The sequence below is a fragment of the Neodiprion virginianus genome, chromosome 5 (assembly GCF_021901495.1).
Source record: "Neodiprion virginianus isolate iyNeoVirg1 chromosome 5, iyNeoVirg1.1, whole genome shotgun sequence".
In the NCBI taxonomy this organism is placed as follows: Eukaryota; Metazoa; Arthropoda; class Insecta; order Hymenoptera; family Diprionidae; genus Neodiprion; species Neodiprion virginianus.
The window spans coordinates 3312354-3338478 of record NC_060881.1 but is presented as its reverse complement, the minus strand read 5'-3'; the positions used below and the strand labels follow the sequence as shown (position 1 = coordinate 3338478).

The 26125-nt window shown below is 39.4% G+C and overlaps 3 protein-coding genes across 6 annotated transcripts; 2 read left to right on the top strand and 1 right to left on the bottom strand.

Moving 5' to 3' along the window:
* The first annotated feature begins 136 nt into the window (after window positions 1-136).
* LOC124306307 (RWD domain-containing protein 4) lies at window positions 137-1740 on the top strand. Its single transcript, XM_046766857.1, has 4 exons — window positions 137-637; window positions 803-912; window positions 1013-1208; window positions 1276-1740. Exons 1-4 carry the CDS (start codon window positions 533-535, stop codon window positions 1438-1440), a joined length of 576 nt encoding a protein of 191 aa, XP_046622813.1. The 5' UTR covers window positions 137-532; the 3' UTR covers window positions 1441-1740.
* Window positions 1667-4352, bottom strand: LOC124306304 (RUS family member 1). Its single transcript, XM_046766848.1, has 9 exons — window positions 4188-4352; window positions 3946-4106; window positions 3620-3780; window positions 3338-3530; window positions 3105-3220; window positions 2678-2874; window positions 2326-2585; window positions 2070-2256; window positions 1667-1948 (listed from the first exon to the last, which is right to left on the bottom strand). The coding sequence occupies exons 1-9, from the start codon at window positions 4258-4260 to the stop codon at window positions 1854-1856; spliced, it is 1443 nt and encodes a 480-aa protein (XP_046622804.1). The 5' UTR covers window positions 4261-4352; the 3' UTR covers window positions 1667-1853.
* Window positions 3642-25897, top strand: LOC124306306 (TNF receptor-associated factor 4). Of its 4 annotated transcripts, none has more exons than XM_046766854.1 (6): window positions 3642-3741; window positions 22984-23088; window positions 23289-23450; window positions 23698-24015; window positions 24176-24436; window positions 24551-25897. In XM_046766854.1, the coding sequence occupies exons 2-6, from the start codon at window positions 23017-23019 to the stop codon at window positions 24902-24904; spliced, it is 1167 nt and encodes a 388-aa protein (XP_046622810.1). In that variant the 5' UTR covers window positions 3642-3741; window positions 22984-23016; the 3' UTR covers window positions 24905-25897. The 4 variants fall into 4 exon arrangements, with proteins under 4 accessions (XP_046622810.1, XP_046622809.1, XP_046622808.1 ...); XM_046766853.1 differs by lacking the exon at window positions 3642-3741 and adding an exon at window positions 8805-9204; XM_046766852.1 differs by lacking the exon at window positions 3642-3741 and adding an exon at window positions 16375-17056.
* Window positions 25898-26125: the final 228 nt, after the last annotated feature.

The window sequence follows — 26125 nt, the reverse complement described above, 5'->3', positions numbered from 1 at the left end:
GTTTTCGAAAAGTGGCAAATAAACCGCACCCATAGACGTCTATGGTAGGACACATCTGCTGCCGAGAGAGCAGCAGTCCATGTTCTATGCCTATGTAAAAACTTTCAGTAGAAGGTAGAAAAGAAACTATGCACGAAACTACATTTTTGGCACATCCTCGTTGGGGAATCGTACGTCACACGAAAAAAGAAAAAGGAGAAACTTCAGTCATATCTATACGTGTATTGTATGGCGGTAGTTCGCATCAAGCCGTGTATCAGAGTATTACCGATGTTACTGGAGCCATACAGTAGCCTAATAAAACTCCTTCCCGGTCCTGATTAACCTCTGGTCTATTACGCCTTCATTGGGACATAGTCGGAGACCGATACCTGATGATTTAAAAAAAATATACATTTCGTCCTTAATCGCTTCTTAGTGGTGGTAGTCCGTCGTTGTGTTAACCTAACCTAACCTAACTTAACCCTCCAAGTGACGTTTTGATTCGAATTCTGGTTTATTGAGATTATTTTTGGTGCTTGAATTTTGCGAAATGACGGATGCCGAACTGCAAGAAGAAGAAAGGGAGGTCCTACTTTCAATTTATGATGGTGATGCAGCATTCAAACAGCTCGACCCTACGACATACCAGTACAAGGTGCAATTACGTCCATGCCAACATACATATATATACGTTGAACACGCTTGCCAGTTCTTTCATTTCTGCATTTATGCAATTATATACCAAATTAAATTGTTAGATTCACTATGTAGTGGGAATAGCCACTGTGATACTTATTACAATTGTGTGGTCGATTTTCAGTATGGCGAAAATGATGATGTGAAATCATTTTTACTGGAAATAACCTGGGGGCCCAAGTATCCGTCGGAAAAACCAAATATCAATATGAACACATTTTACAACAAACATATGTAAGTTGCATCATGAAATGATTAATCTATGTATGTACCTTGGATATGTCTAGTTGTATAGTTACGATCAACAATGAAAAAATAATTGGCAATAATATAGTGTGCAAGGTGTGAAGGATAAAGTGGCCGCATATGTTGATGCTGAGGCAGAGCAATGGTTGGGATCTGCAATGACGTACACATTGTTCCAATCTGTCCAAGAAAACCTAGCAGAGTTAATCAAAGATCAACCAGATTCGATAGAAGAAATTGAAACGGATGTCAACAAAATCTCAATCACAGGCGAAAATGTTCAGGTATAAATTCCTTGTCTTAGTGTGTCGATATTTATTCTTTCAATGCAATTATTCCATTCTTACATAGGATGAGTCATCGAAGAAAGTCAAAAAAGAACAGCTTACCAAGGCACAAAAACGACGACAATGGAATAAAGCTGATGGTAAAGGAGAAAAGCCCAGAGGATGGGACTGGATGGATATAGTGAAACACTTGTCTCAAACTAGTTCCAAGCAAGAATACGAATCTTAGCATATGCTCTCAGTGATTCGTATGGCCAAATTTCCTAACCGAGTATATTTTTATAACCCCAGCATTAAACATGTTTCGAGAATGAGCAAAATACTTGTTCTTGAAACTTGTTTACATAAATTTGCAAAAATAATTATCATCTATTAACTGATCAAAATAAGAGTGCAATGCTTATAAAATACAGCAAGACTGGATTATTCAAAGCATGTGAGAATGATCAACAAAATTGTATTGAAAATTTCTAATTAGTCGGTACAATACAATACAGTTAATGTTACAATATAACATGTACACGTACAATCATGCATTTTCAGTAACATTGAAGTACGTTGGGGTTAATGTGGTTCAGTAGAATTATTATTGAACTATTCATTCGCAGTCTGTACTTCTTCATAATTTGTAAGTCCTGCGAGTTAGGAGTTTTTCGACTTTGGTTCATTATCTTCGTGGTGGTTCCAAATACCTCGCCATTGTCCAGCAGGTAGCAAATTCACTTCTGTCCTCCAGACTTAAGGAAACACAAAATTGGACAAGAAGGTGAATGTATATCTCAATTGTTAATCACATTTGAGTTAATTGTAATTTCAAATAGTTAGATAGAGAATCAATGATAGTAATGTTCAACACACCACTTTGTTCTAGTGCCTCTTCGAAAAGTTGATACTCCTTGGTGATAATATCGTTTGTGGCCAAAATTATTTCCCCTGGAATTCTCGAAAGCGCTCTATTACTGAGAGATGGATACTTTTTACTCAGGATGTACAGCCGCATCAGAGGATAAGAGGGTGCATGCGATCTCCCTCTCAGTAAGATGTCCTATAATTGATTAAAATCGGTTTGATGCCACCATTAGAAAGAAATTCGATTTTTAAAAAGCAGACTCACAATCGGCCATCTAAGGGTCATACAAGTAACAAGGCTGCATAGACACGCGTGAAAATAAGCTTGCAGCAGGTCAGAGGGTGTTGCATTTCTTGCAATAGATATGAATATGGTTTTTCGCTTTACGTCCATCACAATAAGATATTTTCGATTTTGAAAAAGCTTTGATAGAAGCCGCACATCATCAGGCGTGATTGAATTATTTTGAAGAACACTTTCTAACGAGACACCCATTTTGACCCCAAAGCCAAACATATCTTTTGCTGAAATTAGAATAAACCAAAAGAAAAATTGAGGATGGATCACACTGAGTTCTCATACAACCAACCTGTGATATGATAATGTTAACACGTACACACGTTTCGGCCAATTACTACAGATTCGGATCGATTAACTTCAAGAGGGTTGGGTATACTTTGAGTGGTGAGGAAGCTCCTCAATATCAATGCCAGGCGATCCTCATTTAGCGAGTTCAAACGTAGTGCTTTCACTGCACGGTAATTGGCATACATATGCACTGTCGCCAGCAATACAAATAATTCCATTACATATCTGTGTGTAGATCATCTTTAGCAGTTACTTTTCAGTTTTCTAACATAAAGCCGTTGAGAAACTATGTACATGTGTGTAATGAAACTGACTAGGAATTATAGCCCGTTCTGAAAGCTGTACATACCACCTTGGTATGGATTTGGCATGTCTTCTATGTTGGTTAGGAATGGAAACTTTTACGGCACTAGTGTATTGTTAAAACGAGTGTCTCTACGTGTGTCATAACTTACCTCCCGTCGCCAATGTTAGATAATATCAGAATCCCCACAAATGACGCGATTAAATTAACAAATGTTTCCTGACTTCCATCTTTCGCTGAGACATCAGCCAAATTGTTTTGTAATGCCTGCAAACAAGAACTCATCAGGTTACCATACGAAAAATTCATCTGATCAATAAAAATCACTAAGTCATAATCGGAGTTTTGCTTTGCAATGTTGAAGTAGTTTCACTACTTAAATACCTGATGTTGGGTCAGTGCGGCTCTAGTTGCCGATCCAGCGACACCAACAACAGATTTTAATGCTGTAGAAATGCATAATATGATTAAAGAATAGTTTGAAAAATAAGGAAGAGTTAGTTCTATGCCCATGGCACAATCGTTGAGAATGTCTGCGCATAAACGCCATTTTTTGCACTGTGCGTCGAGCCCATGTCTGAAAAGAAATATGTTACGACAGGTTAAATATTATGGTTTGATACAATATTGTCTTAGCTATTTCAAATTCAAGTATAATCCGATTACCCGTTCCACCAGGCAAATACAATCCGACCAATCATCCCAGTGCCGTCTTTCAAAATCCAAGTTATCGCTGCAGCCAATGCGCTAGCTGAAGATTTCCCGACACCTACCCCTTGCATAATCGAGTGAGTAGTCAGAGTTCCCATTATAGTGCTAGCGAATGCCTGAAATGAAAATATAATAGGCTTGCTTAATGTCACAGTAGTTATACGTGTCGTGAATTTCGTTACTGTACCAAATCCAGTAAGAAGCTTTGTTTCACTCATTTTTCAACATTATTGCCATTCGTTTCGGCGTATGAACATTTTGCAAGTGTAGTAAACAAATACCTGAACAGTGTCCCATATTTGATACGGAACGTAATCTGAATGCACACTTTCCGGGTATCCCGCGGGCAAGAAGACCTCCTTTAAAAACGTCAATATCCATGTTCCGTAAGTTTTTGATTTTGATTGCAAATGTGGCTCCACTCTAGTTACTGTTAGATCATCTAGAATCACGAAGAATTATTTAGGTTAGCAAGCGGAAATCGGCAGTAGGCTATAAAACATGTTAGCTTGACTAAATTCACCTGTGGAATTTACAAAAATGACCTCCCTCTCGCTGTCACCATATGTCTCCTTGAATAATATTTCGCGCGGCATTGCTCACTATATATATATATTTTACACGTCGCTGCGCTCACTGCAATAAGCGAGTATAAGATAAGAACACTAAACGCGCGGACGGAGCATAAATGTTGATGGTGGGGGTAAAGGCCGGTGGGAATACAGAAGCCATTGCACATGCGCATTATTCGCTAGGCTTTTCTAAGTGCACTTGGTGCACTTGCATATTTTTTACGTGCTTCGGCCAACAATCGTGTTGAGCATTATTCTGGGTAGTTTCTGGAGTGACCCAGAGATGGCCCTCTCTCTGCGATCTCTCGTAATTTTTTCCAATAATGATTATAAAAAAAAAATAATATAATGTGTAACAAGGAGGCAAACTCGATCTTTTTGGGCCTAGTGCAAGTTTACAGTAAGTAAACTAGAATTTTGAACAAAAACTCGAAGTGAAAAGACCGTTGCGAAAAGCGTATGTTGCGCGCTTTTTCATGAAACAAGAAATTGAGGTTAGGGTCGCGTAATGTCAGATTTGTTTGCTACAGTCCGTACGCGCAGTACAGAAAACTTTTAAGTGTCAAAAGTGGTATTGTCTGTACTTCGCGCATGCGCACCTGCTGAATCATTCTACCGTCACGTAAACGGATACTTTGCGTACGGAAAAACGGCGTAAAACATGATCGCGTTGTATAAAAACTGTTGGTGCACGTTCCAGGTATTTTTATATTTCAATGCTAATATGGATGTATGTACCGTATGTAAGTTAACAGACATTCTTCGGCACTTACATTTGGATAAATAAGAGTAGCCAATAAGGAAGAAGAAGAAGGAGATATTTCAATGGTCTTCAACTTTCAGTCGATGGTCTAGTGATGTAATATTCACTTACATTTAACATTAGGATGTATGCATAATATACCTACATACATTCATACAGTCACCATATAGCATTGGGAAAATCCTACTGGAGATTTCCGCTTGAATCTAAAATCTGATCAGTCTATTATGGAGTGGTGAAGTGTAGTTTGATTGGCAATAAATTTGAAACCTATAGGTTTCGTGATCTATCCCGGTGCGTTCAATTCGTTGAGTTCTAACGAAAGAAAACAATAATTTTTACTCGATTAAATACTACTTTATTAGGGATAATTATTACATGAAGGGGTCGCACGAGATTATTAAAGAGAGCTTTGTAACCGCTCAATAAAAGCGGCACTGCACTGCGTAGACACAAAGTAATTTTATCAAAACGTTCCGTTAGATCTGATGAACGAGATCATTTTACGTCGGTGTCAGCTGGCGATGAGTTGAACCAGTCAAATGGAAAACGCTGCACGAGAGCGATTGACTCTCCTCGATACGGTACGATGAAAAACAACATAAATTTCAGCAGGAATATCGACTTCCTGTTTGAAACACGTATAGTTGTGAATACCTACTCCCACGGTGATAAGGTTGTGATGAATTTTTGTTGAGTCTTTGATAATGAAGAAGAAATCAGCCTTTTCTTAAAAATCGTCCGTTTCCTTCACCGGCTGGACCTTCCAAAGCGGGTATTTCCCAGAATAGTGTTGATAAATTGAAAATAATGTCATTCAGATCGTTTATGCAGGCATTAAGTCGCCTTTTTACGTCAACAATGTCGCTTTTTCTCTTGTCTAACTGTTCGCTGACCAGTTTGTTGCGCTGATATTCTTCTCCGTGTTTCTCGGTATTTACCTTACCGGATACCGGTTTCTTGGTGAAAGATCTTCGCACTCTATTGGTAAACAATTTAAAATTTAACCGATTTCTCTTTCCATTTGAATCTTCAGATTTCATCCTAATCGCCGATCGTTCTTTTGCGTCTATGACCGTTTCATTATACGCATTGACTCCTTCCTGTGTCAAATCGTCTCCGTCCTCATTATTAGTCATTTCTATTGATTTTTTACTATCGTTAAACGCTTCGGATTTATCTACTGAATTATTTTTGTGTTTGATTGATTTGCGTGTTTTTGAAGTATTTCTTTTATCGTCAGATTCTACCCCGTCTGGCCTTAACGAGCTTCTCTTATTTACATATATCGACTTCCCCGCGTTTTTCGCAGTTCCGCCACGACGTTTTTTTACGGCTTTCGTTTTTTTCTTTCGCAAATCCACTGCACTTCCCTTTTCCAATTCTTGCAATATTTTATCATTGCTTTTTGTCATCCTTTCCTCTTTACGTCTGACATCGACGTTCGTTCCATGGACATTAAAATCGTATTTTGCATTATATTTTTTCCTTATCGAATCTTCTCCAGGTACTGAGACTGGCTTTTCCCTGAGTTCCTTATAATAATACGCGAGAGAATTAGTAATTTCACCGCGCGGCGTATTCGGAACTTTGTCGATTCCGTCGGAATTTATATGTGGTTTGTAAATTAGCTCGGCGTTATCTTTCCCCGGATTAACATCTTTGTCACTACTATCCGAAAGTCTTTTGCTTTGTCGAATCTCATTTGATCGCCATTTGAATAGATTAACGATTTCCCTCCTTATGCGAACCGAGAATTTTTTCTTTGGCTGTGTTTGAACGCCACGAGATATACGTTTTCTCACACGTTTCGTATAACATTTAATTTTCAAACGTTTATTCGACTTTGTAATTGGCTCCGTGTGCATAGACTTTTTCCACTTACGTGGACGCCTTTTTCTTTCCTCGCGTTTTTCGCCGCATGAATTCTCGTCAAATAAATTTTTTTCCACAGTATCGATCCTTACATTGCTTACGCCCGTATCGTAGTTCTTATCATATTCACTTTTTTCCAACACCCGTTTTTCCCTTCGTTTAATAACTGCAGTCTTCGACCCAGCGGTTCTTCTGCTCTTTGCGTTCCGGCGAACGAGCTTACAATTTTCCGGTATTGCTTCGCCGGCAGCTACGACCGGACGTCGTTTTTTGCTCTTGGATTCATTTTCTGCTCTGAATGGGCTCGCTGATCGCGACCTGTTCTGAACGCCGGCAACGTAAACGCGTTCGTTTCCACTTTGAGTTTCAAATTTCAATTGAAAATTCTTGTCCCCCGTACGGTGATCAGACGCTGGTAATTTCCAGTCACCGGTACACAGATCGCAGTCTCTTTTCTGTAATTTTCTCTCGAAAATTGACAGGGATGAAATTTTCTTAATACATTTACGTCCCAGGTTTTTTGCGTTTCGTTTCTTCTTCGGCACGGGCAATCTGTATAATCATCACAAACTCTTATCAATCATTCGTCCATCTTTTCTTTATGCAAAGCCTTAATATGTCCCCTCGACTGTTTAATACGTTGACAATGATTACCCCAATAGGCTGTTGTTTCCATTCGGCGCTGATGGACGAGGAATTAACGAAATGGTACCAAAATCTTTCAGTTCCAGAACTTCTTTTCGCAGGAGATGTATTTTCTCGTTCAAATTAGCTACGACCTCAGCTACATTGGCCAGTGTCACATCATCCACGTTTAGCGAATCGCCATTGTTACCTTCATGGTAGATAAATTTTTCGTCTGTTCTTGCCGAAGAACTCATCCCAAAACACTCCCGGTTTTTGATTCCGTTTAATCGAATCCTCGAGCTACATTACTATCATCTAAACCAATCCAATATTTTCACCCGACCTCGTACAGAGGTTACTTAAATTTTCGCTAATCTCAGGTTAACCGTATTATGCAAGAAACGAGAACATAGCTGCGTTAAAAATACGCGAGTCATTTGTGTAAATATTTTTTTTCTCCCTTCGAATATGTCGAATGACCTTTAATTGATTCGAAAAACGCGTTGATCTGTGATAATTCGGTGTACCTACTCCCAGGACGTTTTGTCGTGTAACAAATACTTACATCAATGGGAAACTGAAACGTTCATATTGTACCAGCAAAACCTTCGACATTCACATACTTTATACCAAGTACGAATAAATGTCATTCCACCGTCTTCACTGCCACGTATGAAAAGTATATTACAGGATGCGGGTAACATATATTCCGAGTATAAATTGTACCGGAGTAGAATGAAATTGCAGTGTCGAAGAAGCGGTAATGTACATGATGATGCACCATATCTGCTCCGCGGGATTTGAATGAAATTTTCATCTTATAATTATAATGATGGCATGTAATAAGGTGGCAGCATTGAGTGCAGGGACTAATTCTTAAACCCAACGCAAGTAAGTGTCCCTTTTGAAAACAGCCACTGCTCTGAAAGAGCTTGGTTCCCTCTTGTTCAACCGTCCCCTTTGTCTCTGTCTCTGTCTCTTAGTATCCGTCTTCGTCTCTGAAACTTCCTGTGTTCCGCCACGTTCACCTGTTCGCCACCTGCGTTATAACTATATAAACCAACCAATATACACACACGCACGTACACATGTATTTACTTGCGTACAAACCACGGCATCGGTGTTGAGACGTGTCTCTGGGTAGGTACTCTAATACCCATATGGGTATACGTATAAGCGCGTACACAACTATCACCTGCAAGTACACGACAGCTGTTGCACTGTCTATCTATCCAGGATGTATCCGTATATGTGAGAGACCAAAGTCACGCAGCCAGTCGATCCTCGGTCACACTACCGTGCAACACGCGGTTTCTCTTATAAAGTTGTACACAACTTTTATTATTTTGGTAATTTGTTTTCAAGTGATGCAGGTCAACTTGTGATCTACGATATTAAGCGTGATGATTTCAACATGTAATCGTACAAAAAATAGTCACGCTCATGATTTTTAACGTGTATTCTTCTTCGAACAAGACCGTTTGTTTCGCGGTTTTTATTCAATCTTTACCTTAAAATGCCAGCGGTATTTATATTACGTTCGTGTATGTACAGTAAAGACGCGAAGAGCGAGGCCGAGTCGTTGTGACCTAAAATCTATGGTCGCAGATTTTAAATTCGTCAATTTCGTCCCATGCGGAGATTTATTTCAATATCTTGCTTACACCAATACTTGCAACGATGCTGGCCGGCTTTTTTACACGGTGAGTTATAAAGACATTTTGTTTAAATTTAAAAGTTACAATTATGTACGTATGTGCTGATTATCCAGTTCTGAGGAACAGATAGCAAAAAGAGACAACATTACGAATCAATGTTTATGGCTGGCGGATGGTTTGTGATCGATTACGCGTGTAATTCATCCTCGTAATCAGCCATTCGTACAATAATCGTACAGACATAAATACTTGTCTACTATGCATGCGTGTGTAACGTATTTGTTTATTACTCCGCTTTAAACTCATATTCCAGAGCCATTAGGCAAATGTAATGAAACCTGAAAACTTTAGCCGTAAAGATTTCAAGACGTTGCGAAAATATGTTTTAACGTGTGTCAGGCTTGCTGGGACGCTTCATCTAGGACACACGAATAATAATGCAGAATCGAAGATTTTTGAAACTCTTCTATGATTGCATCAATTTTTTTTTTATTACCGCGAATCGTAATAAATAGTTACGTAAAATTGTTTCAATACAACGTACAGTATGCTCGGAATGTTTATAGCATACAGAATGTTCATAAAATTGTATTTAGGTATTAATGGCAAATGGTTATGTTTAATTAAATTACACAATATATTCGGTGGCGCAAGATCAATTCGAGATATTAAAATTGCGCAATGAATCACTTGGACACACCGAATCTATGTCTCTCCGCATCACGGGTAAATCAATGCCATTAGAATTCTTGAATGACGGAAAATGCATATTCGGAGAACGACAACTGTGAGGACAGTTGACGATGGTCTTTTGCATCTCATCATCATACTTACACCCTTATACATTTAACTTGGCATTACAGTATAAGTATATCGTGGTTTATCGTAAATTTTACATATACTTTTCAGTCGATGAACCCTTGTTGCTTATAGTACAGAACACGTGGCCTACACACTTGGAATACATCGGGTGGGGTATAATTGACGATTCAAGTGTATTCACAAGGCTAACAATAACTTACGTGTTTGCATATAAAAGGGGTTGTGATTCATACAAGAAATAGGATCAACAAGTTTTCAAGATGTGACATGAATTGCAGATAATTGCGTTGTTTAGATGCGTTTTATCTACCTCCTATACAATTTAGAAAACTTAACTTGTAGCTAATTGTAAGTACATTTGCCGCGGTGGGATGAACAGAACGAGACGTACACGTTTATGAATATAATGCATCTGGTCCGAATGTTACAAGGTTCAGAAGCTATCCTCATACATATAACATACAATTTAATGGTATAATACGCCATACTGTGTAACAAATAGTCCGAAACACGAGACCGGAGACGTGGGATGAACGCGTATCGTCGATCCTTTCACTTCGCTGTGTACCAGACACACAAACACACACACACACACATGTCATGTATGCCTATGTAACATCTGCGGCACGGGGAAGCATGCTATTCTTTATATAGGATTCACGCTAAGCAGGCACGCATGTACTTCGTTGGACTCCGTTCGTGATCCGCACGCGAGAAAGATCGTGCGGAGCTTTTACTTTAATACATACTTGAACTTTGCATTGTACCATCGTCGTTGATCCAATTGGTATTACTCGGTTAGCGGAAGGTAATTTGATAAGATTTCAGATTTTGCGGGCGGCAAGCAACAGCAGCGGCAACAGCAGCAGAGTAATGCACTTTCGTAATGTCTCTGTTCTAATGTGCAACCGAGCAATATACCAATTGGATTAACGATGATTGTACAATGCAGAGTTCAAGTATCGAAATAAAAGCTATACCTATACGTACTGGCGAAGTAAACGAATCGTTGTTTCAAACGAAATTGAACTTTCTAGAAGAGTTTGTTACATCAATGCTCCATTCCAGGTATCGTCTAGCAAGACGTATAGTAATGCAACCCATCCAATATACATACAGTGACCTGACTATATTTCTAATAGCTAAGCTTGGAATACATAAATAAATTTTAATAATAATGATTAATACAACAAAATCTCCTTCACTCGGTCGAGGGAGGGATTCATTTTATTTCGGTACAGGTATAATAAACAATCTAATTACGTAAAGTCTACAGATAGCAAAGATCGTGGTCTTAACGCGGATAATGTATATATATAGTATCTTATTTCATTGAACCAATATTACTATTATTATCATTATTATCGTACACATTTTTAAGTTCTTCTTACAGTGTTACACAGGAAATACTGCCGGAAGTATGGATCTACCAGACGTGCAGCGGCGCGTCGAGGTGGTTGGCCCTTCGCTGGTGTGTAACATTTATTTATATAAAGGTTTAGAGCCCACGCCGTACGCTTACGTATAACACGTTACACGAAATTTTAATATCGTTTTGGTTGATTGATTGACGGTCATTTTCTTGTTGACTTTTCAAAATTCGTAACGTTCTTGAAAACGATAGTAGGCGCGGTTCTATGAAAACCTGTTCGAGCCCGAACGCCTTCGGAATAAACGGTCTTCGATTTCCTGACTTCTAACGGACGCGGTTCGAAAGTGACCAAACCAAACTTTGGAGTGACCTTCATGCGTCATTCGTTAATTCAGTTTTTCACGAACACTGTGAACGCTTAACGTATAAAGTTTGACGTATAACGGAGGAATGAAATAGAACAATTAGGCTTTAAGACCTCAGATGTGTATTTTATTTTATTTTTTTTATTTTTATAGAGTACAGTTGAACGATTACTGTTCGTATGATGAACGGTTTGAGTTTAGTGTTATAAAATCAAAATTTCTTACTAGGTAGCGCTTAAAAAAAAACAAAAAACAAAATGCATTATAGTTTGCCATTAATCGAACGGATGTTCATCATGATTTATTCGCTAAAGTATTCCTGCAGTCATTGTGAGATTTTAACGACTCGATGTTAAAAAAATGCATACAAGTAAGTTGGTGGACGTTAACTAAGTAATTGAAGAAAATATATACCAGCTTCGTGTTTGTGTTTATATGGGTATATAATATGTTTGAAAATTTCATTCACGGGCAGCTTACAAGTATATTATATTCCCGCATCAGAATCTAACAGAAGAATTTCTTGTCATAGAACTCATTGTGAACTTCTGACACACACCAAGCACAAAATATCTTTGAACTTTGAGCATATGTACATTAGATGTACGTACATGAACGAATCGCAGAAGCAGTTATTATTTTTAGGGGCATGTTTGTAGCATCCGTACAATTGAATATAATTCGAGTAACCTTAACAATGCAAGCGATGTACGTAAATACAAGTATTACAGGTATGCGAACAATAAAGTAATACGGATCGGCATAGATATGTGTCCTTCTAACTTCCCTTGTCGGAGATGCTACTCGGCAGGCGCCTCTCGTTTATACCGCGTACATATCCACCTGAGGCACAGGCAGGTATATACACGAAGTTTACGGGTTAGTCACCTTTCACTCGAGCCCGTCAGTGAGGAGGTTATTATACACCCGACGACGCACACAACTGTCGGACTAGCAAGTAGTTAGTAGTTACAGACAGGCAGACCCGTGATTTTTGCGCTATTCTCACGACTCAAGAATCCTACAATTGACCAAGTTTAGAGTTTCGCTCTGCGCAACTTCCGCCGAGGCATACTTGCGTTGGTTTAATTAACAGCTCGTGTCTTACTCCCCCTGCACGAGGTCTGTGTTCATTTCCTTCCCTCCACGGGTTGATCGTCGAGAGGGCGTGCGCTCTCTAGCGGTCTAGTATTCACTATACCCACATCATAGACATTATATATACACACGTATATGTATACGTATATAGCTATCCTACAGGACGTGTGGCAGATGTGCTCGCATGCCTCAGGAAATTTGGTTTTACATGAGGGCAGCTGGCCTTTATACGGGCTCTGATGTCCGTCGGACCCTTCGACGGACGGACACCCTCATCTTGAATTTTTAGACTGTTCAGGCAAAACATTTTTAATTTTTAAACATCAGCGATGAAAAGTGTTTTATTTAAAAAAAAAAAATACTTTATATGTCTTCCAACTATGGAAAATTTAAGTAGAGGAAGGCGCAGCTTTTTTCATGTAAACATTCCTGCATAGATTCGAGGGTGTGTAACGCGTGATTCTCATATTTTACCAAGTTCGTTTAAGTTCCGATAATAAATGAGGTTTTGTTAGGTTATAATTACTTTATAAATCTTGAGTTGGAATCTGTAAGGAAAAAATCGAGCTTCGAGTGGCTAATTTGTTGGAATTTATAAAATTGTATATAATAGGCGAAAGTGTAGAGGTATAAATTAAAATACCATAACTTTCGGAAAGTCCAGTAGACGTATTTAATATATTCTTTTTATGCTTTCATTTTATAGTTTTTTGTCGTGTATTAAACATCACATACACGTATATTCAAGCACAGATTACGAGGAAGACATCATATGTTGGGAATTTGTCAAACTACATTAGCATTTTAGCAATCGTTTCTCTGTAGGTATACACACACCCACACATATATATATATATATTTTTTTTCCATCGCCACGATTATTTTTTAATTCTATAAAGAACTCCATCGGTGAAACCAACCGTTTCTTTCGTCATCGATATAATTCGTACTCGAAATAAAATGTGACGATAATAGTCTACACTCACTATTAGTCCCATAAGGATCCCGAGGCCCAAGGGGCGATAAAGAACGCGTTATTGGTAATTGAAATAAAGTCGTCAGCCTTTATAGGTCTAAGGTATCTAAGTATAAGTAATTATTGTTTTGCGTTTCGCCACTCGCAGTTTGACGATCGTTCGCGCTAATCCTCTTCAGCTACATCCTCTGCGGTATATAGGCACACCTACAACGAGACTATAGGAAAAGTACAGCTGGTAGACTAGAAGCCTCAAGATGTGAGTGCAGGGCCAGGCTGGTGTGATATACATAGGTTTGTTCGTTTATACGTGAAATGTCTGTCGACCAGATTGTGAGGAAAGGAGGGTTACAGACTTGCAGCTGCCACAGAGCGCGGAGCAGCTGCTTTCGGTTCAATATTATTTCATGCTCGTCACCCACTTCGAAGTAAGCTTCCTCCATCCAGTCTCGCTAAACAGCATCCAGGTGTTCGATGGTATAACATTCTCGGTTCGAAATTTCGGTTTCTTTGTCCCCGAAGAATCCTGCAGCGGCAGATGATCTTTCAGCCCAGCCTTCTTGCGATCGACTCGCCCCCATCATTTTAGCTCTTCTCTCCTTCCTTGGTCTATGTCACGTCTACTCTGTTCCGATGCAGGTGAAGCTATAATGGTACAAGATTTCGTAGCACACGTGAACTCTGTATAGAGACACGGCGTCAATGGAATATCGAAATTTTTAATCAACCCGATGAGTCACACATTTATTGCGCCGAGTCAACTTTTGCAATGGTTTTCGGGTCGCTGACTACTAATCTGAAGAAATTTCAAAAATTCAAGATGGCGGATCCAATATGGCGGATAAAAATTTCAAATTTCATCGTATACGGTCAAAAAACTCTATGCAGGGGGTTTTCGGGTTCGCTGATTCGATTCACCGTACTGAATTTTCAAAATCTGATTCGAGATTCCTAATCAGCGATCCCGAAAACTTATAAATTATGTAAAAAAGGTATACGTGTAGAGTGGTAACTTTGTCGGAAATGAATTATTCCTTCAGTTTTCACGACTTTTTTCAATCAATTTGTTTCTGAGAATAATAATTTACATTATATCGCAATAATTACTCTCGGCTGTTGAATACTTATTAGCGTACTATCATAAACAGCAAAAAAAAAAACGCAAAGAAATAAGTCGAAAAGTTCTCTAAATATACAAAAAAATGTATGTAAAATATGTGGTAATAATACCTACTACTATGACTCAAGGGGTTAACTGAAACAAAGAATCCAATTTGGATTTCGCGTAGTTAGTCACTCATCGAAATCGTCTAGAGAAAGAAAGTGCAAGACGCGATATAGGCGTAAGCCGAAAGCTTGGGCGCAGTAGCAACACCAAACCGTTTAGCCCTATCATCATTAGTTACTTGTGATAACTTTTGCGTGTTATCTTATCAAGGGTACGGTATAACCTAACCTACGTACCTACAACCGAAGGTCGCAGGGATACAATACATTATGTGCATATAAATACTCGCGTGCGTATAATCAAAACCAAATGCCCGTACTTTGCGAGTGTTGAACGGTAATACCACTTGCCGATGGGTTAGCCATCCGGTCCAGAGTTTGTTGCGTGGCAATATAACTATACGCGCTATCCGTGACTCGCGACCGCTCTCGGGAACGGTCATCATCAGGTATCGGGAGTCTGTTGTACCCACCTAACCTACCACCGACTTCACAGTGGTACTCGCGTGGAAGGGGGAAGGTCGAAGAAGGCCGCAGCTGCCCGGGTCGCGCATCCCCCCTCCCCCACACCCATTCGCTCCGCATGTCGCACTACGTTACCTATGCTGCATTCTCGATTTTACAGACCCGCCACTACTTGTTGATCCAAGGGATAAAAAAGCAAACTACCTACCGGGCTCGTGTTCAGGGGATGAACACTGTTGAAAAATTATTTCCCCTAGATTTTCCCCTAGATTTTTGAAAATATGTATCGTTTTCATTCAAATTTCCTTTACAGTATAGGTTGTTTTCCGTTCGCTAGTGACGAGATCGTGTATTAAGCATGCGGAAAACGTGGAATATTTGAAACATTGCGTAATTTGGGTAGTTTTTCCGATTTTTTTAAATATGGAACAGTCAATTTTCAGATTGAATTTTTAATTCCTCTAGCAAACTTGCGATTTCTCTTCGTTGCAAGGATTCAAATCGGTATTGAATCCGCACGCGTTTTCGTAGATTACAGCGGTTTGATTTTCGAACAGACGTTACAAGTATGGGAGAACCACCAACAGATTAATCGCGAAAATCGCAAGCAAGCCTGCGTACCTCAAGGCTGTCTCTTGGCATGTGCCACTTTACCAATATCCTCCGGTTCGCCCTCTCTGTCTTTCTCGAAGCCCCGTCTATCCTTCCCTCTCTCTCACTCCTGTTTTCTCTCCCTCGTTCGGTGCATCTCGCTCTTAACTGACTGACTGTGAAAGTCCGTCCTTATCGCACACGCGCGACCGTAGCCAATCACAGCTTCGAATTCCCCGAGGCGACGGTGTGCAGCTGTCTGTTCGTTCTCCGCACTCTTTGGCTCCGCGACGCTGGTTGCATCGGCCTGGCAGGCAGGCAGGCAGGCAGGCAGTTTCGGCCGCCAGTCAGTCAATCGCAAAGCTTCTCGCTAGTCGGTCGATCCGCGGTCTTACCGAGCCGTGATTGAACGATCGTTTTGCCTTCGTCGCATCGCGCGAGAACCGGATGAGACACGCGTTCGGGAAGTGAGGAACGCGTTGTTTTTGTTGTTGTTGTCGTCGTCGTTGACGAGGTTGTGGGCAGAATTTCATTATCATCCGTTACATTTGTGTTTGTGTTTCATTTAAACGCCAATTCACGTGTATGCATGCACGAAAGTACATTATTGGCGACAGATAGAACAAGGTTTCACGGCATCCGCGGTGGAGTGTTGTGTGAAAAAGTGAATTCGGATACGTCTGTCTGTCCTTGCATACTTTGAATGTGTGATATAAAGCAAGAGTCGTGAATAACAGGGTGAACGTCCGGGGCGCGACGAGGTGACGATTCTCCCTCGATTGATAACTGTTTTGTTAGTTTGCAAAAATGGTTCGCGGCCTTACGCAATGGACGAAGACCCTCAGTTTTCCGGCGAGGGTGTCACCCCAGAGACCCGCGAAGGAGGCGAAAGTCTTTCAAGTCAGCCCCAGCGCGAGTCCGACGACTCCGCCGAGTCCCATCGGCGATAACATCGACAAGCCAGCTGTCATCAACGAAGAGGTGAGAGGGGATCATTGTCATTTTTCGTCGTCCGAACTTTGGCTTCTTTTACACTCTGTTATATATCCTTTTATTGTACTCCCTCTCTGTCTCTCTTTCCGTCGTTGTCGCGCCGTCGTCAACTACGGAAGTACAAACCACACAGTGAGCCGAAGGGCACGTAAAGTTACGTGATGTAAACGGAATATGCATAAACGTTTAATTCATGCATCGAGCAACAGTGTAATGCAGTTGGTTGACCGAATCCTGACCTCCTTGGTACGTTCTGCCTGCTGCGCGTGGAATCTCGTACTTTTCTTTCACCGAGGAAGAACAGAAGGTGAAACACATCGCGGTTGAATGAGGCTGAAGTTAGTAACGTTGTTGGTAGTGATTTACGTTTTGAAAAAATCGATATTTCACAAATGCAGAAATATCTGAAATACCATAAATCGTAATAAGACAAAACTTATTCATATGTTGAAAACTTAACTACTCTAAAGTCACTATAAACTTCCAAAATCGTTGCGTTAACGTTACTAACTTCAGTCTCATGCAGTTGACTCCCCTACAACAAACTTTTGCAACGCACCCCGCGTGTAATTATTTACGTATTACACAGGTGTACCTAATGTGTTTAGACGGGATTATTACGAGAATAGAAAATAAGTTTTAATTTCAAGATCTCAACGCAGTGATGACCACACGACATGGACAATTATGCTGCACTAGATCTTACAGTAATTGTATTCTCAATCCTTGTTTCACTTTCAGTGTTGTTTTACTTGTGTTGCTCATTGAATCCCAAATGCCTCAACTTCGTTGTGTCAGCTTTTCAGCTACACCGTAGTTGTAATTTGTTTGGAAGCATGCATGTTTCGAAACAATGTGATTAAAATTATTATGGGAATCTTTGCACGTCGAAGAGCAAAAGAGATAGAATTTGTCATTCTTAGGCATGAGCAGATACATTATATTTTTCTGTCTTTCATCCTTTCAACACCGAGCTAACGGACATACGCGGTTTTCGCACATCACTCTGTTTCATTTCATTGCATGACAACGAGATGTGAGGATGTATAAATTACTCTAAGTAGGTGTGTAAAATATTCGAAACTAGGCCAATTCGTATTTCCTTCATGCTTTTCTTCGGATTTCACGCGCTACATTTTTGTTAGGGACGGAAAAAGAGCATCCCATGCGATAAGTGTCAGTCTTCTGAGGTACAACAATCGTAGCAGGTTTCTTCCGAAATAAGTCGTACAGTTTCGCCAGAAATAGTCTCGTTTTTCTGCAATACGATTTACAGGAATTCAATTGCAGGAAAGAGTTAGCAAGGTATTGTCCTCCATTACTATACGATCCAATTACAGGCCGCAAAATAATCCAATTGCACTACAATTCGGATTAGATTATTAGGTCAGTTTATACATACATCACATCAAAGTCCGTCCGTTTTAATTCATACATGTAAATAAGTATTTAGTACTCTCCGTCCCTTCGTCAATTAGCTCGGGGATCCTAAGATAATCTTTTTCCCTTTCTGCTCGCAGTTTTCCTGAAATTTGTACGACTAATCAAATCTTCACCAGTATTTTTTCGACGACAAAGACTTCAATATGGACGGTGCTTTTTAATTTCATACACTACTTACTTGCACACTCGCGATCCAATGCCTTGGTTTAGTTTTCATAAGAATTGCTGGCATTCAACGTAGGTCAATAATTAATTATTGACAGCGACGTCATCGTTTCTTCTTATTAAAAAGATGATCTCAATCAAATCCAAGAACGTGTAATCGTACAACGGAAACGCATAACTTGGTCTCACGAGGACCGAAACCGCAGACCATGTCGTGGCTTTACGGGACAACGGTAGTAGTTACGTGCGTTCATAACGCGTACACATCTACACTCATCTTTTCTTCGATTTTCAAAAGAAACGCTCCGCTATTCAGCATAAAGTTCCGCAATAATCCGCATCATGTCGGGTGAGTACAATCTTCTCTTGGCATATTTCAATTCGGCGTCGCGGTATGAAATTACAAGAGTGTAACGGACAACTCTATGTATTCACGAGTATTACATATGTGTGCGATGTGCGCGATATATAGGTACGACACGAAGAATAATAGTCTGTTCAGATATGCGAAGATGAATAAAAAGCGCGGGTTCTGATTATTTCCTCGGATGCGTCGGGCGATTTCATGACTAAAAAAGACAATTATAGAGGATCAACGTCGACTAAATCATCATCGAGCATGCGTAATTTCTTATAAATTTTACGTTTATATTATATAGGTATAATACGGTACAACTGCGCACGACACGCCGGTCAAGCGAATGTGTGCGAAAAGATGCGAAATAACTAGAGGTAGGAGAAAGAAAAAAGAAAAAAAGATGCAACAAAACGAAAGGGCTCCGACCGGCTTTTGCGCTCGCCTCAGGATCAACCGTGGTGTTTGCCTCCGTCCCCTGCCCTGCCCTGCCTTTGCGTAGCCGCGCCTTGCCTTGCCTGTCTCAACTCGCCTGCCGGTTGCTTGCCGGTTCTTCTCGGTCGGCGGAAGCGTGGGAACCGAGCGCAACGGATGGCCTCGGCTACTTCCGAGACAGTTCGGACGCCTTCGCCTCGGGATGCGAAACTTTTACGCACGGTTAGGGACGTCGGCGGCGCGCGAGGACGACGCGACTGACCGATGAATCGACTATGCGAAGAGGTGCCTACCTTACAATTATAGACAACACTCGCGTGCGTTACGTTTCTGCATGTAATTGAAAATATTCTGCTTGGGAGGGGGAAGGGGTATTGAAAACAAACATCATGTTGAAGTTAGTAACGTTATCGTAACGATTGATGCTGGGAAAAAACCGTTATTTCGCGAAACAAAACTTATACTCACTCAGATTTTGCAATTTTAATTACTTTCTAAATTATTGTAAAAAATGAGAAAATAGTGGTTTTTTTCTCCCCAATGTTTCGTTACGATTATGTTACTAACTTCAACATCGTAAACAAATAAGGCTGAAACTAGCAGCCAGAATTAGCAGCTAAAGGTTTTAATACTTTTTTGAATAAGGTAAAATAAACCTGAAAATTTTTTTAAATACTTTGAACCCCGAATACTTTTAAATTTTCAAAGAGTTTAACACATTTGGCTGCTAGATTTGAGCTTCGTGAAAACAATTTATTAAAAGCGTAGAAAAAAATTGAAAGAAGAAAAATTTACAGAGAAGTAACTAAACCTATATCTAAACTAAGTAAGCTACTATCTTAATCTAGATCCAACAGAATAGAAAACGGGAAGAAAGAAAAGAGTTGCCCAGCACTGAGTACAAACTAATACAGAGATAATAGTATAAAGATATGAATGTAAAGATGCTGGTTCCTTTGTAGTTCGTTGACATTCACTTATTTTAGCAATAGGGAAAAAGTACAGGAAGGTTATTGGTATCATTGGACAAGATTGTTATTTGTTTTATTTCATTCGGATGGGTAAATTAATTGTCATAACCGTCGTTCCGAAAACAATTTTGATTGTTGAGATTGGTGAATTGAAAGTGTATTTATACGTTGACAATCAACTTTGACACGAGATTGTTGCGTTGATGCACGGTTCGTTAACGAAAATTGGGTCTAATTGAATAACCCTAGAAAATATTTACCGTAGACTAGCATTTCTGTAAATGGCAGTGAATGAATCACTCTGGAATTTAACCTAAGCTTTTCGTGTCAACCTTCAATATTTCAGTTAGGTATCATCTATTCTCATACCTACCTCTTTCCGTTCGTCTCAAATTTTTGTTTCGTCATTTATTTCTTCATTTTATTTCGTTCATTTCGAAGCATTATTCTTTTCCATTTTATTTTAACATATTATATTCATAAACGAATCGTTCACCACCCGTCTTTCGTTCATCCGTTCGTTCTCTACCTTTGTATGTACTACCGATACATGCTCACAACTGCGTCTCCTTAAATCAAGGAAGACTTGCATTCGAAAATTCGAGTAAGATTCACACTTGACTCACGAAAGCGGTATTTATATCCTTATGGTATGACCATAGGCATGGGGGATAGATGTATTCGTTCCCCGGATAAAGTGGAACGCGAAGATTGTGTCCGTTATTTTGCCCTGACGTCACACAACAGACGGCACCGGCACCTCGTAACCGCTGTAACTAACTGCCCCAAGCGACGGGTGATGTCACGAAAAACTCTCAACGACGGGCGACCCTTGCGTGGTCTTTGTCTAGTTTACGAGTCGGTACGTTTTTACTTATCTAGGTACGCGTTGCGTTACCTGACGATGGTTCGAATCCTCTTCATTATACCCAACCCTCGATTATACACGACATAAAGCTTCACTTTATCATGGTACGGAAGTACGTAAAAAGTACTAACTAAACCTTGATTAAGAAATTGTCCGTGTAAGGAGTCGCATAAAAGTGCGTAATAACAATCAGCTCGTTTATGGGCGGATTTTATTATATACTCTACATGTGAGCATTTTCGTTGCGCCTCTGTACCTGAGTACACATCGATATGTTCTTGATTCAATTTCCGTATTTTTTATTTGATCCCGCTTCGTTTTCTTTTCTTTTCGAAAACGCACGAGACGGAGAATGTGAAATGAGAGGACACTGAACGAAAATTACTACTGATATTTCAAGTCAATCATCGACTTGGCTGTGGCAGCGTACTCTCAAATCTTATACAGCTCTCGTTGTTTTTAACTGTAATGCCATTTCCTGTTATTAATTTTTTTTATATATAAATTTTGGTCAGTACCGACCGCATTTTGAATTCCATTACATTCCACGTACAGTTTAATAATAAATCATTTGGCGTGCCAGATGTCTTTGAAATATTTGTGAGCAGGTAGGTCGGTAGGTGGGTTGGTGGGTGGGTGTTGTAACATTAAATCGTCGAAAGCTAAACGACGCACAGCTCTCGGCTCATAAAATGGGCTGGTAATTTGTATGTATGTATTGTATACATTGTACGAACTTACACAAAACTTACCGTAATTTCTTTGCTACTGTAAGTATTGTAAGTTGTATACGTGCATCTACGTACTTTGAACCTCGGAAAATATCGTTTCTCTCCCACGGAGGGTTGTGACCGCTGTGTTACGCGTTTGGATACACATTTAGTCATTCGAGACTGTACACGTGCGCGAGCCTTCTTTTAATGCCTACCTCCTACCTTGGGCTTCCTGCATCGAAGTACATTATTGCAGTGCTATTTTTGAAATCTTTCGAGCGCCGCACAAGACTCTTTCGGTATACCCATAATATAATAACTCCTTACTTTCTTACATCGCGTTCTATACGCTGCAGCAACCGTTCCAGTACCAACGCTTCTGATGTCGATCGTCCTTAACGTTCCTAAAAAATAACGTGTCTCTTGGACAATCTTTTTAACTTTTATCTTTCTTGGTATGGTTTTTTTTTAAATTTTTTATTTTGTTCAACTCACATCTGTCGGTGAATACGCATAGGTGTATCTGAATTATAGTATGTAAAGTGACGAGAGAAAACAGAATTGGTGATTGACCGCGTTTCTATAAAACGTGTACCCAACTGATGAATTTAAATCGCGTTCGATATTTTGTAATGTAGCATGTAGTTTGTGTTAAATCTGACCGGTAAATATCAGTTACTTCATACGTCGATAAATGCGATAAAAATTAGTTAGGCAGAAGTTGGGAAACTTTTGCGCCATTTCAACGTTGCTGTTAACTCAACACTCTGCCTATAGGTATACAGTGATTTATATAGATAGATATGTACGTAGATATGCGTTTCTATGCTTCGACAGAGTTTCGCGAACTATTTATTCAAATAAACATCAAATTATTTTTTATAATATCATAAGTAATATATTTATTCAATATAAATTTCAGTGATAGTCATGTTCGTTTTCGACATTTATTTTTGGTTTTTCAGAGTTTTCAAGACTTGGAAGCTGAGAAGGCAATAATGGGGTCGATAGTTTATTGCATTCATCACAAAGACGGCTGCAAATGGTCAGATGAACTTAGAAAGCTAAAAGTGAGTTTTTTTTCTTTACGTTAACAATACCATTGCATTTCTATTTTCAATTACCGAATCAGTTGCGATGCGTATACGATGAAAAATCATGACTAGCTGTGAGAAATTTTTGAAAATATTCCCTCATGGTGCAGTTTTTTTTTTTATGCGGGGCTTGCAAAAAATGTAAAAATCTAACGGCTAAATCTGATCTGTTTCAGGCTCACTTGAACACGTGTAAACATGACGCTGTACCATGCAGTAACAAATGTGGGGCAATGATTCCACGGGTTCTAATGGAGGACCATCTCAAATACACGTGTGCCCAGCGACGGGCCAGATGCGATTTTTGTGCTAAGGAATTCACCGGTCATACCCTTGAGGTAAGGATAATTATTGTATTTCGGATATTTACCGATTCCTGGAAACTTGTACCTTTTCAAGATAAAACGTTCGGATTTTAATCCTACATTCAATTTACAAATAAAAGTGCCTGCGTGTTAAACTAATGGAGTCACATGCTTTTTGTTCCTTTTTTAAGTAAACTTATAATATTAATATAAACAATGTAGCTTCAATCATTAACAACGCAAATCATAGTTAATAATTTTTCAAATTTCATACTTACAGAAGCACAGTGGTACTTGCGGATATGAACCGCTGTATTGCGAGAACAAATGTGGCATGAAAGTGCAGAGAAGGCATCTAAGTCAGCATAAATTAGGCGAATGTGCTAAGAGATTGGTAGCCTGCCGTTACTGTAACAAGGAATTTGTATTTGATACTCTTGGTGCACATCACGCAAAGTGTGGTCGTTTTCCTGTTGCTTGTCCCCATCGTTGTGAGACAGCAGTGTTGCCAAGGGAGGATCTCGAAGTTCACCTGAAGGACCATTGCACAACGCATCTACTTTCGTGCACTTTCAAAGATGCCGGGTGCCGTTTCAAGGTATGCAATGTTTATATTAATGCTTAGACATCTGTAAGCTTGCCTGCGACTCCAGGTGCTCTAGAGACAAAAGTTTTTGAAATATTTCTCAGGTTTCCATAAGACACGCTTTATTTGTTCTCTTACAATTACATTGATCCTCTACGCGTTAAATTTACAGGGTAATAGATTTTCTTTGGATAAACATCTTGAAGAATCCACAAAAATGCACCTGAGCTTGATGTGCAGTGTTGTTACGAAGCAACAGCATCAAATCACTAGTCTGAAGTCAGCGATCAGTAAATTATCACTCAATTACACCGGTACACTAATATGGAAGATATCTGACTACACCGCGAAAATGTCTGAAGCTAAGGTCAAAGAAGGCATGGAGCTAGTTAGTCCACCTTTTTATACTAGTCAATATGGGTATAAATTGCAGGTAATGATCATTTCTTGTTTTGTAAATTTTTAATCCTGCATCCGCTCTAAAGAATAGAAAAGATGTATCCTTTCGTATAGCTAACATGTTGTTTTTTATTTTGATTACTTGCAGGCATCTGTTTTCTTAAACGGGAATGGAACTGGCGAAGGGAGTCACATTTCTATATATATCAAGATTTTGCCAGGGGAATACGATGCTTTGTTGCGCTGGCCATTTTCCCATAGTGTCTCTTTCACGATGTTCGATCAAACAGTCGTTGCAGAGAAGGCGTGCAACATCGTAGAAAGCTTTATACCTGATCCGACCTGGAAAAATTTTCAGAGACCTAGTCGTGAGCCAGATTCCCTAGGCTTTGGTTTTCCTAGGTTTGTATCTCATGAGATGGTGAAAAAACGACATTTCGTCAAAGATGACACGATGTTCATCAGAGTGAAAGTTGATCCTAGTAAAATAGTCGCCGTTTGATTCTATATAGAGATAATCACAAGTGTTTCGGCTAGGATTATTCAGTTTTTGCCGTTTACCTACACAATGCCCGTAACATATCTGGTAATGTGCAGGTATGCATAACTTGGACGGACTTTAACGTTACCTGCATCTTTATTTCACGGAGAGACTAGTTTTTGAGCCGCTGATTACCGATGAACTTGTTTCCTTACCCTTTGATATTTTCAATAAGCCCCTGAAATGTGTATGGTATATTGAAGTTACGGAAGTACGGCATATTTTTACTACACAAGTTGGCAAGTCATAAAACCGGTTCTGGAGGTGATTTTTCACCCTCATATAATTTTTCTCTTTGTCTCTGTTTCACGACCTAGAATAATTTATTGACTTTTATGTCAATTCCACCCATCCGATGTTGTTCCAAGTTGTCAATTGGAGTAATGTGAGACGGTTATTTGATACTGGATCTTTGCTTCCAGAATTTTCTGCTCTGTACAATTGATTTTTGTTCTCTAAAGGCGCGGTATACAGCGTTTACTTCTCGTTGGTACCGGTCCCACCAGTATGTTCTTTACCATGGTTGATAGATATACATACCTACGATATTTGGAGCTTCCGAGCCATATGATAATTCGATAAGTATATTTATAATTGTGCATGTTGGTAATTTGTTGAACGGATGAATATTACATGAAGTCGAAGATGCGTCTACTTTTGAAATATTTTTATACGTTCTGTAACAAATAAGTGGCCTTATATGTTGAACAAGAAACACTTGAGAGCAAGAAGTAAAATCAAAGATTAATCAAATTTACACCATAAATATCTCTTAAGACGGACAACTTACATCCACGCTAAAGGCCAGTTCGCAGTGGTTGACACGTGACATAAAGTGGCCTTAGGTTGGTCGGCTAGCCCGCTTTAAGCGATATTTACGGTATAGTACTCATGTATGTACCTAAAGCGTAAGTAAGTATGTAAATATTGTGAAATAAACTCCGTATGAAACAAGTGACGAATGCATGAATAGATCTAGATATGTGTAAATATATTTTTAATTATTAGTTGTATTGAGAAAATGTGATTACTCTGCTAGTGATTGTGCAGTGTGTGTTGGAAAACTGATACAAATTGTAATAATAAATACCGTGATTGAGCATTTATAAACTAATAATTAGGATCTTAATTGTATTTAATGGAAAGATCTACAAGATAGAACAGATCTTAGGTTTAACAAAA

Bases quoted from the DNA above. Each gene is read 5' to 3' on its own strand.
- LOC124306304 (XM_046766848.1), bottom strand. From the start codon at position 4,260: ATGCCGCGCGAAATATTATTCAAGGAGACATATGGTGACAGCGAGAGG. The intron at 4,107-4,187 runs GTGAATTTAGTC...TCGTGATTCTAG, and splicing joins CATTTTTGTAAATTCCACAG to ATGATCTAACAGTAACTAGA. The intron at 2,875-3,104 runs GTAAGTTATGAC...ATCTACACACAG, and splicing joins TCTAACATTGGCGACGGGAG to ATATGTAATGGAATTATTTG.
- LOC124306307 (XM_046766857.1), top strand. From the start codon at position 533: ATGACGGATGCCGAACTGCAAGAAGAAGAAAGGGAGGTCCTACTTTCA. The intron at 638-802 runs GTGCAATTACGT...GTCGATTTTCAG, and splicing joins CTACGACATACCAGTACAAG to TATGGCGAAAATGATGATGT. The intron at 1,209-1,275 runs GTATAAATTCCT...ATTCTTACATAG, and splicing joins TCACAGGCGAAAATGTTCAG to GATGAGTCATCGAAGAAAGT.
- LOC124306306 (XM_046766852.1), top strand. From the start codon at position 16,883: ATGGTTCGCGGCCTTACGCAATGGACGAAGACCCTCAGTTTTCCGGCG. The intron at 23,089-23,288 runs GTGAGTTTTTTT...GATCTGTTTCAG, and splicing joins ATGAACTTAGAAAGCTAAAA to GCTCACTTGAACACGTGTAA. The intron at 24,016-24,175 runs GTATGCAATGTT...TTAAATTTACAG, and splicing joins ATGCCGGGTGCCGTTTCAAG to GGTAATAGATTTTCTTTGGA.